We start from the raw sequence: 13,720 nt of genomic DNA, 5'->3' as shown, positions 1-13,720 counted from the left end.
CAATAGAAGGAATACCCAACTCATCATCAATGCTCTGTTCTGAGCCATTGGATTCACCATCCACATAAGACTGACCTGCATTCACATCAAACATGGACTGATCTACCTTCTCTTTTTCTTTTTGTGAAACCTGCATACCACTATTTGCATTGTTTTGAGAAGATTCTCCTGATCTCAATTTGCCTATCCATGGCGAAAAATGTGAACCACTGCTAGAGGACACTCCAAGTCCACTAATATTTTGTGACTGTTGCTATGAATTCTATGCAGCATTACCATTTTGTGCATCTACATCATCAATCACATTTACTGGTTTATACCAGCTACTCATCTCATCAAAAACATCTCTGCTCACTGTAAACTTATGAGTAGAAGGGTTATAGCACCTATACCCTTTCTGCTGCAGAGAGTAACCAATAAAGATGCACTTCTCAGCTTTTGGATCCAACTTGGATCTCAACTCATCTGGCACATGAACATAGGCAATGCAACCAAAAATCTTCAAATGAGAAATATCTAGTTTCCTACCAGTATACCTCTCCTCTGGAGTCATCCCATGTATTGCTGCAGTGGGAGTCCTGTTTATTATGTAGACTGCTGTAGCAACTGCTTCAGCCCAGTAAAAATCTGACAAGTCTTTTTCATTGAGCATGGCACAAGATACCTCTCCAATATGCCTGTTTTTCCTTTCTGCAATTCCATTTTGTTGTGGGATATGACTACATGAATATTGCTGCTTTATGCCATGCTCCTGCAGGAACCTTGCAAACTCATTTGAGAGGTACTCTCCCCCTCCATCTGACCTTAGGCATTTTATTTGCAGGCATGTTTCTTTTTCAACTATAGCTTTAAGAGTTTTGAAATGCCCAAAAACTTCACTTTTCTTTTTCATAAAATACACACAAACTTTTCTGCTATAGTCATCAATAAAAGTGACAAAATAATGACAGCCTCCAAGAGATGCAGCTTTAGTAGTCCACACATCAGAGTAGATTAATTCCAATGGCTTCTTACTCTCTTGAACATGTCTAGGAAATGGTTTCCTTGCCTGTTTTCCAAACTGACAGGCTTCACATACCTTATGCATTTCTGCAACCTTGAATTTAGGCAATCCTGAAACAATATTTTGGGCTTGTATTGATTTAAGTCGCTGTACATTAACATGACCAATGGGTTTATGCCAGATATCAATATCTACAACTACACTGGTCCCATGTGCAAACATTGCTGCCCTCAATTCAGGCATGTCTGCATCCAACGTAAACATTCTGCCCTTCTTCTTTCCTTTTGCTATCAAGCGACCTTTATTTTTCATATCCTCAACAAAGCATCCATGAGAATTAAATCTGACCTGCAAGCCCTGCTCAACCATTCGACCAACAGAAACCAGGTTCTTGGTGATATTCGGGACATGAAATACATCCGACAGGTATTTCTTTTTCCCATCCTGCATAGACAAATGAATTTTTTCAATCTGCACAATAAGATGTGCAGTATCATCACCAGTCTCCACAAATCCTGGTTTTTCCATTTTCCTTACATCCTGCATCTATTCTGCATAACCTGTCATGTGGTTTGATGCACCTGAGTCAACATACCACATATCATTGATTTCTTCTGCACTTGTCACAGAATTTGTCATGTGCTGCACCATAAACAAATGCTCATTTCTGTCACATCACCCTGTCTACTAGAAGATGCATAATTCCCTTGTTGCAATTTTTCATTCATGATGTCATTCTGCTTTTTATAGCAGTCTTTAGCCATATGATCCATTTTACCACAATAGTAGCATTCAACATTGTTGTTTGCATTTTGGCCTCTTTGCCATCCACCACGACCTCTTTGGCTCCCCCTGCCTCTAGAGTTACCACGTCCTCCTCCATAGGACTGGTTTTCTTCAGTTTGCTGAATATTCTGATTTCTACCACAGCCTCCAGATCGGCCTCCTCTACCTCTGCCTCTACCTCTTCCAGCATTTGAGTAGAAGACAGTTTCTTTTGAAGTTCCTCCTAAAGAAGATGCACCACCATTTCTCTGCTCCTCAGAAATTAGAAGAGCAATCAATTCCTCAAAATCAAGAAATCTTTCACGGACGGAAATGGATGTTCAGAACTGTGCATAATCCTTTCCTAGACCATTCAAGGTCACAGAAACTAAATCATCATCTTCCACTGGCGACCCAATGGAAGCAAGTACATCTGAAATCTTATTCACCTTCATGTAATAGTCATTGATGCTCATACTTTCTTTTTGAACATTATGCAACTCTTGCTTGAGCTGCATTTTCTTGGCTTGCGTATTTGTGCTATACATTTTTAACAAAGTATCCCATGCCTCCTTTGGCGTACTTGCATCCTGAATATGCACAATCATAGAGTCTGAAATACTGATAGACAGCCAGTACATAACTTTTCTGGCTCTCTCAAGCCATCCTTTAAATGCCTGCATTTGTTGTTGATTGGAAATATCAGGAAGAACTAGTTCTTCTTCGTTTCTTGCAACGAATTCCCAATATCCTTTTCCCATAAGGAAATTCGTCATTCTAAACTTCCATGCTTGGAAGTTGTTCTTGTCAAGCTTTTCAGTGACAATCTGTGAAAGAGAATCAGACGCCATTACAGAACACTGCAAAAAATTCTGTCACTGCAAAAAACACAGCTTCAGCCTCACAAGGGCAAATCTGCAAAACTGACGAAAGTGGTATTTAACCACAGTCACTTCCTAGTGACGATTTTGCATCAACAGGCAACAAGGATGATTCTGTAACTCCCAATGTCTCTGCACACCGGGATACAATGCAATTTCTATGGTAACTTTTCACCGACCTGTAGAACAGTGGTCGAACAGCAAAAAACTGGGCCTTTTCCTGAGTGCGTGCGGAAAACTTCCGCCTCCAAAACAAGCCCCGAAATGGTCTCAAATCAAAAAAACAGGGCAACCAAGGACTAAAACCCTCTCCCGCAGCATATATTGCCCTCTTGCTACACCGCGAAGGATGTCTCAATCTGAAACAATGCACTCTTGCACTTTCCGGCTGTGCTACCTGCAGAGACTTGCTCCCAAAACAGAAAAATGAAAGCAACACTGGTCCTCTTACCAGAACACCACGAACTTGGTTTGCTTTCTTGAGCTCCTTACCACGAACAAGACTCTGATACCATGTCAAGATTGTGGGAGAGAAGGAAGGAGTCTTGCGTGTAGCTTTCTTGCTTGCACAATGGGGGAATACACACACAGGTGGAGGCTGAAAATAGTTTTCCTCTTCTTAGTTGTGTAAGCCAAAAGAACTCTAGTACAAAGAAATAGAAGAACCCTATATATGGGTCTCAAACCAAACTTAACTAACTAAGGTGGCATACTAACTGAGCCACAAACTAGAGTAGATAAGGATAGATGTCATCTAGCTATTATTCATGGACGGTGTACCAACCGCATCTACAGCTAACAAGTCGGTGACATAAATGCACAACGGTCACCCTGGCATATCAGGAGTGGAGCTCGATATCTCAACACTCTTGACCCATTGTGGTGTAGTATTAAATACCATCACCTTGGTTTTACCAAGGTTCACTGAAAGCTCACTATCCAAAGTATAGGAGTGTAATACATCCAAGTATCTATATAGACCCTTTGGAGAGTCAGTTATCAATGCAATGTCATCTGCATACAATAGGAGAGGTATCCAAGTGCCAGCTAGCCTCTATCTCCTTCCTATGAAATGTAATCAGCAATCCCATCAATATACAGGCCAAATAATGTCGAAAAGAGGAGCCATCCTTGCTTCACCCCAATGGTGGAGTAAATAGGTGCTAAAAGGCCCTCAGGTGTCCGGACTCTGCCCACAACTCTCTCATATAGTGCCAAAATACCCCAACTGAGCTCTTTCGGTACTCCCATGGCATGCAATCTATGTATCAACCTATCTCTCGATACTGTGTCAAAGGCTTTGCGGAAGTCCACAAAGCAGTAGTAGGTCTGTCGGCCATGGGCCATTCCCTCCTCAATGATCGCTCTGAGTGTGAGGATGTGATCCAATGTGGAGAAGCCTCTCCTAAAGCCAGCCTGTCCCTGTGCTTAAAGACCCCACGTCTCTGCCCACCTGCCTAACTCATGCTCGAGGATGGAAGCATATAACTTAGCCAATATATGCCCAACCATGATAGTCTGATAGTTAATGGGTAGAGTAGGGTCCCCTGACTTGAGAATAGGCACAATAGTGTTCGTGCTCTAGCTTTCTGGTAGACCTTCACACATAGTTCTGTTAAACATGTAAGCTAGAAATCCTGCCACCAACTCTCTAGCATGGATCAAGTGCTCGGCTACTAATCCATCATGATCTTGTGTCTTTCCTCTACTAAGTCTGTCAATGGCCTCTTGGACCCTACTTTCTGTAAAGAAAGTGGTGGTCTCTGGACAAAGCTCAAGTGAGTCAGGAAGAGGTGGCTAACCCTCCACAATATAAAGACTAGCTGCATACTCCTCCCATACAGCGGTGGACGTAATAGGTGTAGTCGGGCAATGCTCTCTGAAAAGCCTCCAAGCCTCTCTAGAGTCTTGGCTCAAGAACAACTTATATGAGTCTTGCTCCAACTGGGCCAAGAATGTTCTCTTCTTCCGCTATGTGAGGCATCTAAAGAGTATCTGTGCCTATCTGTGGATAGTGAACCCTAGTGCTATCTCTCTCTGTAGCAGTGCTCTGGTCTCACAGCACTCATCATCATACCAACTGCTCCAAGATATCACCCCAGTGGAGGCTCTCTGTGTGGGTCGTTAGTACGGGAAGGCTACACCTACAACGATGTGTAGGGCCTCATTGAACTGTTGAGTCAACTCATGTAATGAAACATTGGGGTCTGCATCATGTAACAATCTAAGGATCTCCACCTCATAGGTATCCTCTGTCTCTCTGGAAAGGAGATATCTCGGGTGTCGGTGAGCTGCATGATAGGTCTGCGTGTCAGTGAATTGGAGGTCGATGGTGAATGATAGGTAGGCATGATCCACTGCAACTCCGAGAAGGCATGGAGATATTGAGAGGTCCTGGATGTGAGATATCAACATCGGTGGGGTAAGAACATAGTCTACTGTGCTGGCACCGTGTCGGTGAGGATAACATGTGAAGGTGTCGGACAGGGGGTATCTGGCCAGGCCATTGAGAATGGCCAACATGTGTGCTGTGCCCATCTCCACAAGGTATCTCCCATATTCGGTGACTTCCCCCATATCCTGAGATGTCCTCTCCAGCTGTAGCTCTAACATATCCTACTCCTGAAACATCTCCTCAGATGCATCAAAGATTCATGATTGTGCAACACCTCGCAACAATTGCAAGACACTCTCCTCTTGTTGTTCACCATGAAAAAAGCATTAAGAGATGCATAATTCCAATTATGTACAACCTTCACCAAAGCATAAGTGGCCTATACAATCTCATGCTTGTACCCAAAGGATTGCTAGCTAATTATATGAAGACTAGATCGCTCTTTTAGCTTACTTGGATTTGAAATTTGGTTCTCAATGACTGCATAGCTAAAACCAACTTCACCACACTCTAAATTTCACCTAGTTATGATCATCCAACTAGAAGTGATGCACTACATCTAACATAAACAATTTAATCATTCACCCTTGCATTCTCGTTTATCTACATCAACATCTAAACTTCAACTTCGACACCACACGTCTAAACCACTCGTCACTTTTACAAGCTTCCACTTCTATATATTTCATCATTAATTTGGTTTACAATCTCCTCACTCACTCTATGTCCCCGATTTGTTTACATGACATGCAATTGAAGACAATGGCTGTTTTCACCCCTATCCCAATTTTACATACTCATATTGGTCCATACTCCTCAAATTAGCACAAAAAAATTGTCACCAATGGTGACAATACCCCCCCTAGAACAAAGGTCTTAAAGCCAATCTTGAGAGTAGATCATGTGGGATGAAGCACTCATATCCACAAGCCATGGCTTCTCCAATGTGGAAGAAGTAAGTACAATGTTCTCAGCCTCGAACAAATGGATGAAGACGGACTCCGTGGTTGTGGCCAATGCAGTCTTCAAATCCTTGGCACCGAGCTTTATATGGAGATACTTTTGCCAACACTTCTTTTTAGGATGGGTGCCCTTCCGACAATGTGCTACTTCGACTTCTGTCACACGTACCTGAAATTTTAAGATGCTTTAATCTTACTTGTAACATTTGATTAAGTCATTAATCAAATGTGCAAGGTTGTTTAGCACATGTGATGCACATAGCAGTTATTTCATGAAACCATTCTTCCTCCTCGGATAGGGTGGTAAAACCTGATCAAGCACTTAATTATAACAATTAATAATTGAGCATAAACTACAATGCACACATTACCTTAACAATCTTAGACAATAGACACCCAATTGGTCCCAAAACTGATGCTCCTTTTAGTATTACTTTATCTTCGATTGTTAACAAACAGCATATGAGTTGAGATTCCACAATCTCCTTTGCCATCCAAAAGTCCCTTGCTATATATACAATCAACAAGCAATTCGAGTCAATTGCCCCTTGATTTTCACCTAGGAATTGCACAAATGGAACCACTAACTGTCCAAATGTTGTCCCAATTTACATTGAATGACCTAGTATTTGAAATCGATGTCAATTTCACGAATTTTAGGTGTTAATTTCAATATACGATGCTTATTCCTTTTGACACAAGTCCCAAGGTGGTTGTCAAATCCTAATTTCTATAAAAATTTAGGATTTACAACAGAAATCCTCATGCTATCCACCAAATTTGGCTGAGATTTACTGAGAATGGCTGAGAAATGCTAAGATCTTTTGAGAAATTACAAGAGAAGGTAAGAGAAAGAAAAGATGAGAGAGAAGTTTGATTTTCTTCGCGAGAAAGCCCTAAAATCTGCATGGTGTAATGCAATCACCTAGTGCCAAGCACCTCCAAAATGCTATGACCTAATCAGCAATCCTATTGCCAACCCTTGGAAGGTGTCTCCTTGCTGTCCCCTACCTGCGGAGGCCCCCAAATGGCTGTCTTTTGCAGCAAATTGCTATTCTCTAATCAGAAAATGGACTAGCAACTCCCTCTCTCTCTCTCTCCCAAGTTGTAAACAAACTGAATGGCTGAGACCTAGTCCCCCAAAAACGTTTTCTCAGTTTGCATGAGTATTTTTGCCAAGTGGCAGCCTTCTAAACCCATTTTTCAATATTATCCATCCATTTAATTAATTTTCAAAATTAAATCATCTTGAAAATTAATTTCAACCCTTCTCACCCTGCCCAAAACTAGTTGTGCCCATCCATAATTAAATTGGCTATGCTATTTGCAACCTAGAGTAATTCCCAACCTATGTTGACCCTTCGACTAGCATTATTTAATTAATTGATGCTAGTCCCTAGTGTCATCACTGACACTTATTGGCTAAACAACTGTACTAGGGTCAAAACTGACACCAACTAACCCCCAAAGCCCACCTAGCATAGCTTATCACAACTTTTGCCTTTAACACCCATTGCATCCTTGGGGTCCTTGGCTTGTTATCATGAAATAACTAACATGTGCATCACATGTGCTAAACAACCTTACACATTTGATTAATAACTTAACCAAATGGTATCAACAAAATTAAAGCATCTCAAAATTTCACGTCCCTGTGACACCATACAGCCAACGAATGCAAGCTCATCCCATAACTCCTCTATTTTGTTGATGTGATCTTTCATAGAAGGAGAGTCACCAATAAAAAGCATGCAAAGCTTCTTGATGGAGATGGTGGACGAAGATCTTCAATGGGTAAAGAACAAGCACAAACTCCTTGCAGCTCATGAAGAGGAAAGATTGGGCTCAAGAGTTGAGCTAACCCCAAAGAGCAGCCTAGTCAAGAGTAAAACCAATATGGGGATCCTTCACTAGATATGAAATAGGAGTAGTAACAAAGGCCCATAGATCAAAGGTATCCTATGTACACTCTACTTTGCAAGACCAAAGGGTGCAGTTGGTGCCATCCAAGTGATTCTTCTCGAGCAATGTAGGAAGAATAGGCACCTGCACAAATGGTGCCATAATGGCTAAACAATGTGCTTTAGTAGTAGCTTGTGTAGAAACAAGGAGAGAAGGTGAACAAGGCCACTCCAATCTTCAGGACCAATCAGAGTGTGGATCGCTGTTGGATTGGGGAACTGATCTTCGGTCTTCTTCACGACAACCTTCACAATCATGACGATTGTTGTGACGGTTGGACCAATGGGAGCGTCGGTCTTCTGAATGGCAATCCCATTCATCATCAGACCAGACAAACCAGCAATTTATCCTTCAAGGTATCTACAAAAGGCACAACAACTGCTGCGTCGGATGTCGGGCTGCCCAAACAGAGAAGAAATCAGCTACATTGCTGCATCATAGGGGATGTGATCATGGGGCACATGCTGGAGCAGTCATATTTAAATGCCCGTCGGCTGCAGTAAATGTGCCACCTGTAGCATTTAATGCAGCGCAAAGCTGATCACCAGCATGGGCAGTGTGAAACTGGCTCGGGGCAGCAGAAAAACAAAATGCACTTGAGCTGGTTCACCTGGCAGCAAGTATGAGCACACTAAAACACTCTAAAAACTGAAAAGCACACCAATGCAAGGGCTGGAAACAATCAAAGCTCCTCTGTCTCCTTCAGACTCTGACAGAGCTCAACCAGGAGATGGCAGCATGAATAAACACAAGCTAACAGTTACATACCTTATCACCTTTCTTAGTCATAGATCTCAACAAAAAGGATGCAGATCATGTTGATCTCTATATTGATTGATTCTAAATCTTGAAAGTGCAACTGTATGGAAAACCAAATTAGTTTTACGTGAGATTCCCAACTTTCTTCCAGCTTTCTCATCGCAATTTACCTTTGATTGTTTATCTCGTTTTTCTTTGGCAGATCCAGCTTGCTTTAGTTTGGATAACCTGGAGGGCCAACCAGAGAACTCAATCAATCAAGACCAAAGCTTTTACCAAGTCCATAAAAAATCTCCATTATACACTGCACACAATCCTGCTTCCTATGTTTCAATGGTACAATCACAAAAAAACACATACAGATTCTCAGTCAAAACTGCACTTTGAAATTAAACCAGTACTTGTTTATGCTGGTGTAAACATGGGCCTGTTTTTGTAAAACATACCGCTTATTTCAATCATGGAGGAGGAGGCCCTGATTAACCACTTTTCATTTTACCATTCAGCCTTACTAAAAACTCTAGAATTTAGTTAGCATAGTGAAGATTTTCCAATTATAGTTATCGATACTTCATGTAAAAACAAAGGAAGAGAACCATACTGAAATGCGTCATTCACAATTTCGCTGATAAATTTCTGTGTTGCTACAGAAATCAACCTTGTCCTGAGAGCAGCAAACAAAAGAGAATCAGTTTCAGATTGCAGGCCTGTTATTAACAGCTCAAAACAGCATTAACATATTGTTTCATAGATCTTTGACACCTTTTTAAAGATGATATATAAACTTCCTTCCTCCTCCTTTTACATAGATGTTAATACTGCTAGCTTTCTTATTCTTATATACCTATACACATATACCACATGCTTGCATAAAGTGACCATGTGGTTCTATTACAAGCATAGCAATATAAGATAAGAGTTCTTGCACATGGATAAGGTCTTTGGTCTTCTGGCTAAGAACCAAAACTCCAGAGCAGACAGGGAACATATTCAACTTAGTAGAAGATTTAACTAGTTACCTAACAACTCAAGTGGATGTGGGAATCGAACCCACTAAAGGCCTCCATTGACATCCACTCCACTTAAGGAGGCTTCTACAAAAGGCTTACCCTCTAAAAGCCTCTCTTCAAAGAGAATTTCAAAACTTGGGACTTCAGTTATTGATAAGAAGGTTGAAGGCAAGGAAGAAGTAAGAGGATGGACTGCAACTCACACATAGTTGATGACGTGGCTGGGGCATTGGCTACAAGCTAACATAGCTTGTTTCTGCTCCTATCTCTCCAGCACTTGCCTACTGCTTGTGAGCTACAGAGGGCTTCGGAAGATATCACTGATCACAGCTGCATCCTGAATGAAAGAAAGAAAAGGAGGTGCCAGCTTTTCACTTCTGCTTCCACTGCCTGCTCTGCTGCTGAAGCTGATAGTGTGAAACAGCAGCCTTCAAGAAAAGTAGGCTCTGGTTCAGCATACTGCTGCTTATCTAATTCATCGTCATATTTTCCTAGGCAGCAATGTTTGGCATCTCTGGCAGGAGCAGTGTGCTCAGCACAGCAAACCTTTGAGCTGGCCTTGTGTATCCAGTCCTGGACCACATGAGATGGCATCACAGCCATGTGTAAGGAGCTTATCAGCATTAACATTTCCTCTTATTTTCATGTCATTCACTTTTTAAAGCCCATCTCCAAAGAGGTGGTTCACCCAAGAGTGAGTCTTAGAGGTTAGTCTCATGCGCAAGTTGTATTCATAATGCATTTGAATTAAGCCTATCTCGTCGAGTCATATTGTGCTGTAAAGGATGGATACTGCACCAGTAACCATAGATGCCCAAGGTAAGACTTTCTCGGTCCAGAAAGTGTAAACTGACCAAGTGGTTAAATCTAATGGGGAAGGATTCCATTCATTGAGTGAAACAACCATGTGTAAGTACACAAGCACCAACAAGGTGCACAAAGATGTACAAACACCACAACTGACAAATATATGCCTATAGAATATAATGGAGTCATGCTAAATCAACCATATGTGAGAACTTAAGGGCCAATAGATGCACAAAGATGTACAAACAATAAAAAGATGTACAAACACAACCACTAACAGATATATGCCTAGAGAATGTAATGGAATCATGTGCTAAATCAACCATGTGTAAGAACAAAAGGGCCAACAAGGTGCACAAAGATGTACAAACAACACAACTAACAAAAATATGCCAAGAGAATATAATGAAATCGTGTGCTCAATGAGCAAATGAGGCAATGTATACAATGTATGCTCAAAGAGTAAACAAGCCAATTGCAATATACGGTAGAAGCTAAGGCTCAAAGCAAAGGAGGCCCACTAACATGTCCGTCACTCAATGGTGCAGGCTGAGAGGTGCCCAAGGATGAAACAACCAGCTGGAAGAGAGTCTTGTACTTGGACAGTCCAGGAAGCAAGCGACCAGCCACCTCTCAACACAGAACAGCTGTACTTTGGTAAAGGCTGATCAGGGTGCACCTCTTGGACAGCAAACAATTCTAGAAGTGGCTGCATTCTGATGCAGATGAGTTCTGAAATGTAGCATCTCAAGTAATCACTTCCAGCTAAAATTACTATTCATCTGGGACTAATTTAACTCCCAGAAACAGCCCCACAAAGAATTATTTATGGAGAAAAAAGGCCTTGATTTTTTGAAGCACGACAAATACCCAAAAATCTCTTATGAAAGGACATGTTGTAACTTGTGGGCATCTTCCTTTGATCCCTGATCCTTACCATTCTCATAAAGCCATCAGCCATCATTCCTCACCATCCTTGCTGCCAAGATTGATCCAAGAGCTGCCACCCTGCCACGGTTCACCAACTGTCACCCCCTGCTGCCACCAGCTATCGCCCTCCCAAATGTGTTGTCACCTGCCCGGAAGCACTGTCATCATCATCCATGTCATCATCTATCATGCTACCTGTGTTTGACCAGGATTGGTATTGCCATTGGCTGATTCAACTTCGGCATCAGCTGTAATTCAGCCTGCATATCTACATTTTTGCTGCCTGGAGTCTATACCACCATCTTGCTACCCAAAGGACTGTGTTTCCCTTCCTTTGCTGATGCTTGCAAGTTGCATCATTATCACACACAGTGGACTGTTGCTATTGCATTCTGCAACACATCTCAAGCACGGCCACTCTTGGAGCTGTTGTCGACATCTCCATCACCACTCTTACCCTCTCACCACCAAAAGGTGGAAGGACAAGTAAGCACCACCTCTCACCCCACAATGTCTATCACAGGGACATGAAATTTTGAGATGCTTTAATCTTGCCGATAACATTTGATTAAGTTACTAATCAAATGTGCAAGGCTGTTTAGCATATGTGATGCAAATGGCAGTTATTTCATGGTAACATGTCAATGACCCCGAGGATGCAATGGGTGCCAAAGATAAAAGTAGTAATAAGTTATGCCAACTAGGGTTTGGTGGTCAATTGGAGTTAGTTTTGACCCTAGGACAATTGTTTGGCCAATAAGTGTCAGTCGTGACACTACCAACTAGCATGAATTAATTAATTAATACCAATGTAAGGATCAACAGAGGTTGGGGACCACTCCAAGTTGCAAATGCCCTAGCCAATTAATTATGGATGGGCACGTTTAATTTTGGACAAGGTCAGAAGTGTTAGCAATCATGCCTTGTCATCTCTTGCCTGTGAGCCTCGGTCTGAGTCAAACGAGGACTTTAGGAGCTCTATCCTATCTCTCACTTGTTTTGAAGGAGGAGGTAGCTCATTCTAGAGCACCCAGTTTATTGCATTTCAGTGCATTTTCTCCTCCAGTTGGGATCTTATGTGCATTTCCCATGGCAGTTTCTGCTTTCTTCAACCTCCCTCGCTGCTACTGGACATTGTCCACCCTTTTCGAGATTTTTCTTAGCCTTTCTAGTATTTTTACTAGCATTAAATGCTGGTCGACCATTTTTTGGCCCCAAATTTCAAGTTGGCCCGTTTTTGGAATTTTTGGCTATTTATAGCCACTTCCCACTTGGCAATCCGTTAGATTATCATCTTCCCTCCTTCCTTGGCAGGTTCACACACCGACTCCATCATCTTCCTCCATCTTCGATGCTACCATCATCATGATCCTGATCTGGTGCGCTCACCAACACTGTGGGCTGCGTGTAAGGACTGATCAGTCCTTCTATATTCAGTATTTGTTCCTTGTCCAATGCACGTTTCTTTTCTTCTTCTCTTGCAGATTGTCTCTCTCTTTCTCTATATTCGAGTTCCTTCTTCCGTTGCGCACTCTCACATGGTATCTGAGGGCGACAGAGTTCGTGAGGCCATCCACATCTGCGTTTTCTGAAAACGCAAGCACCTAGTAGCTAGCGACTACATCTGGTGTTCAGGCGTAATCATCTGGAGCCTACTAAGTGGAGGTGACTATCTATTGGCCAGGCGACTACCTTTTGCAGTCAAAAGCAACCTTTCAGAAGCAAGAGACAACATTCACATCAGCGTTTTGGTGCTTCTACATCCTTCATGAGCAATCAACAATATTTTCTCCCTCAGGCAGACCTTCTATATCGAGATCTCTATATCGTGTAGCCGATTCCTCCTATTTTGGAGTTGTCCATAGCCAAACGCAACTTTTTATGGGTGTTTTATAGATATATACAAAGATGTATTGCCACTAGTTCTTTGTTGACTCAATGAATGAGGTCTTTGTTCCTTTCTCTAAGAGATGGAGAGATTTTCATACTAGTTCACGGGACGACTGGAGGTCACCTAGCCCGTTTTGTATGAGATCCCTCTCCTCCCTGTTCTCTCCATGTTTCTCAGAAGGCTCGTTCTGCTAGCCTTCATATGCCTTCCATGGCAGCCCCTATATCGGTGTCTGTGCTCTCTTCTTTGCCCAAAGAAGACCAGCTTGATGGTTCCAACTATTTGCTTTGGTCATGTAAGGTGGAGTGTATCCTTGATACCTTCGATCTTTGGGAGTTTGTTGCCCACCCTATTC

The 13,720-nt window shown here is 42.1% G+C and overlaps 1 protein-coding gene across 3 annotated transcripts in view; it reads right to left on the bottom strand.

Moving 5' to 3' along the window:
- LOC148035294 (transcription initiation factor TFIID subunit 10-like) overlaps positions 1–13,720 on the bottom strand; it is a 108,743-nt gene that overhangs the window by 56,158 nt on the left and 38,865 nt on the right. For all 3 annotated transcript variants that reach the window (XM_087680298.1, XM_087680299.1, XM_087680300.1), the window contains exons 3-4: positions 9,329–9,391; positions 8,898–8,955 (exon numbers count right to left, since the gene is read on the bottom strand). In XM_087680298.1, coding sequence (XP_087536424.1) covers positions 8,898–8,955; positions 9,329–9,391 — 121 coding nt within the window. The remainder of the gene's footprint in view (positions 1–8,897; positions 8,956–9,328; positions 9,392–13,720) is intronic.

Source organism: Lygodium microphyllum, chromosome 6 (assembly GCF_053477565.2).
Source record: "Lygodium microphyllum isolate KBCC chromosome 6, Lygodium_microphyllum_v1.1.10, whole genome shotgun sequence".
Lineage (NCBI taxonomy): Eukaryota > Viridiplantae > Streptophyta > Polypodiopsida > Schizaeales > Lygodiaceae > Lygodium > Lygodium microphyllum.
The sequence above is the reverse complement of the archived record's forward strand: the minus strand, read 5'-3'. Positions and strand labels throughout refer to the sequence as shown.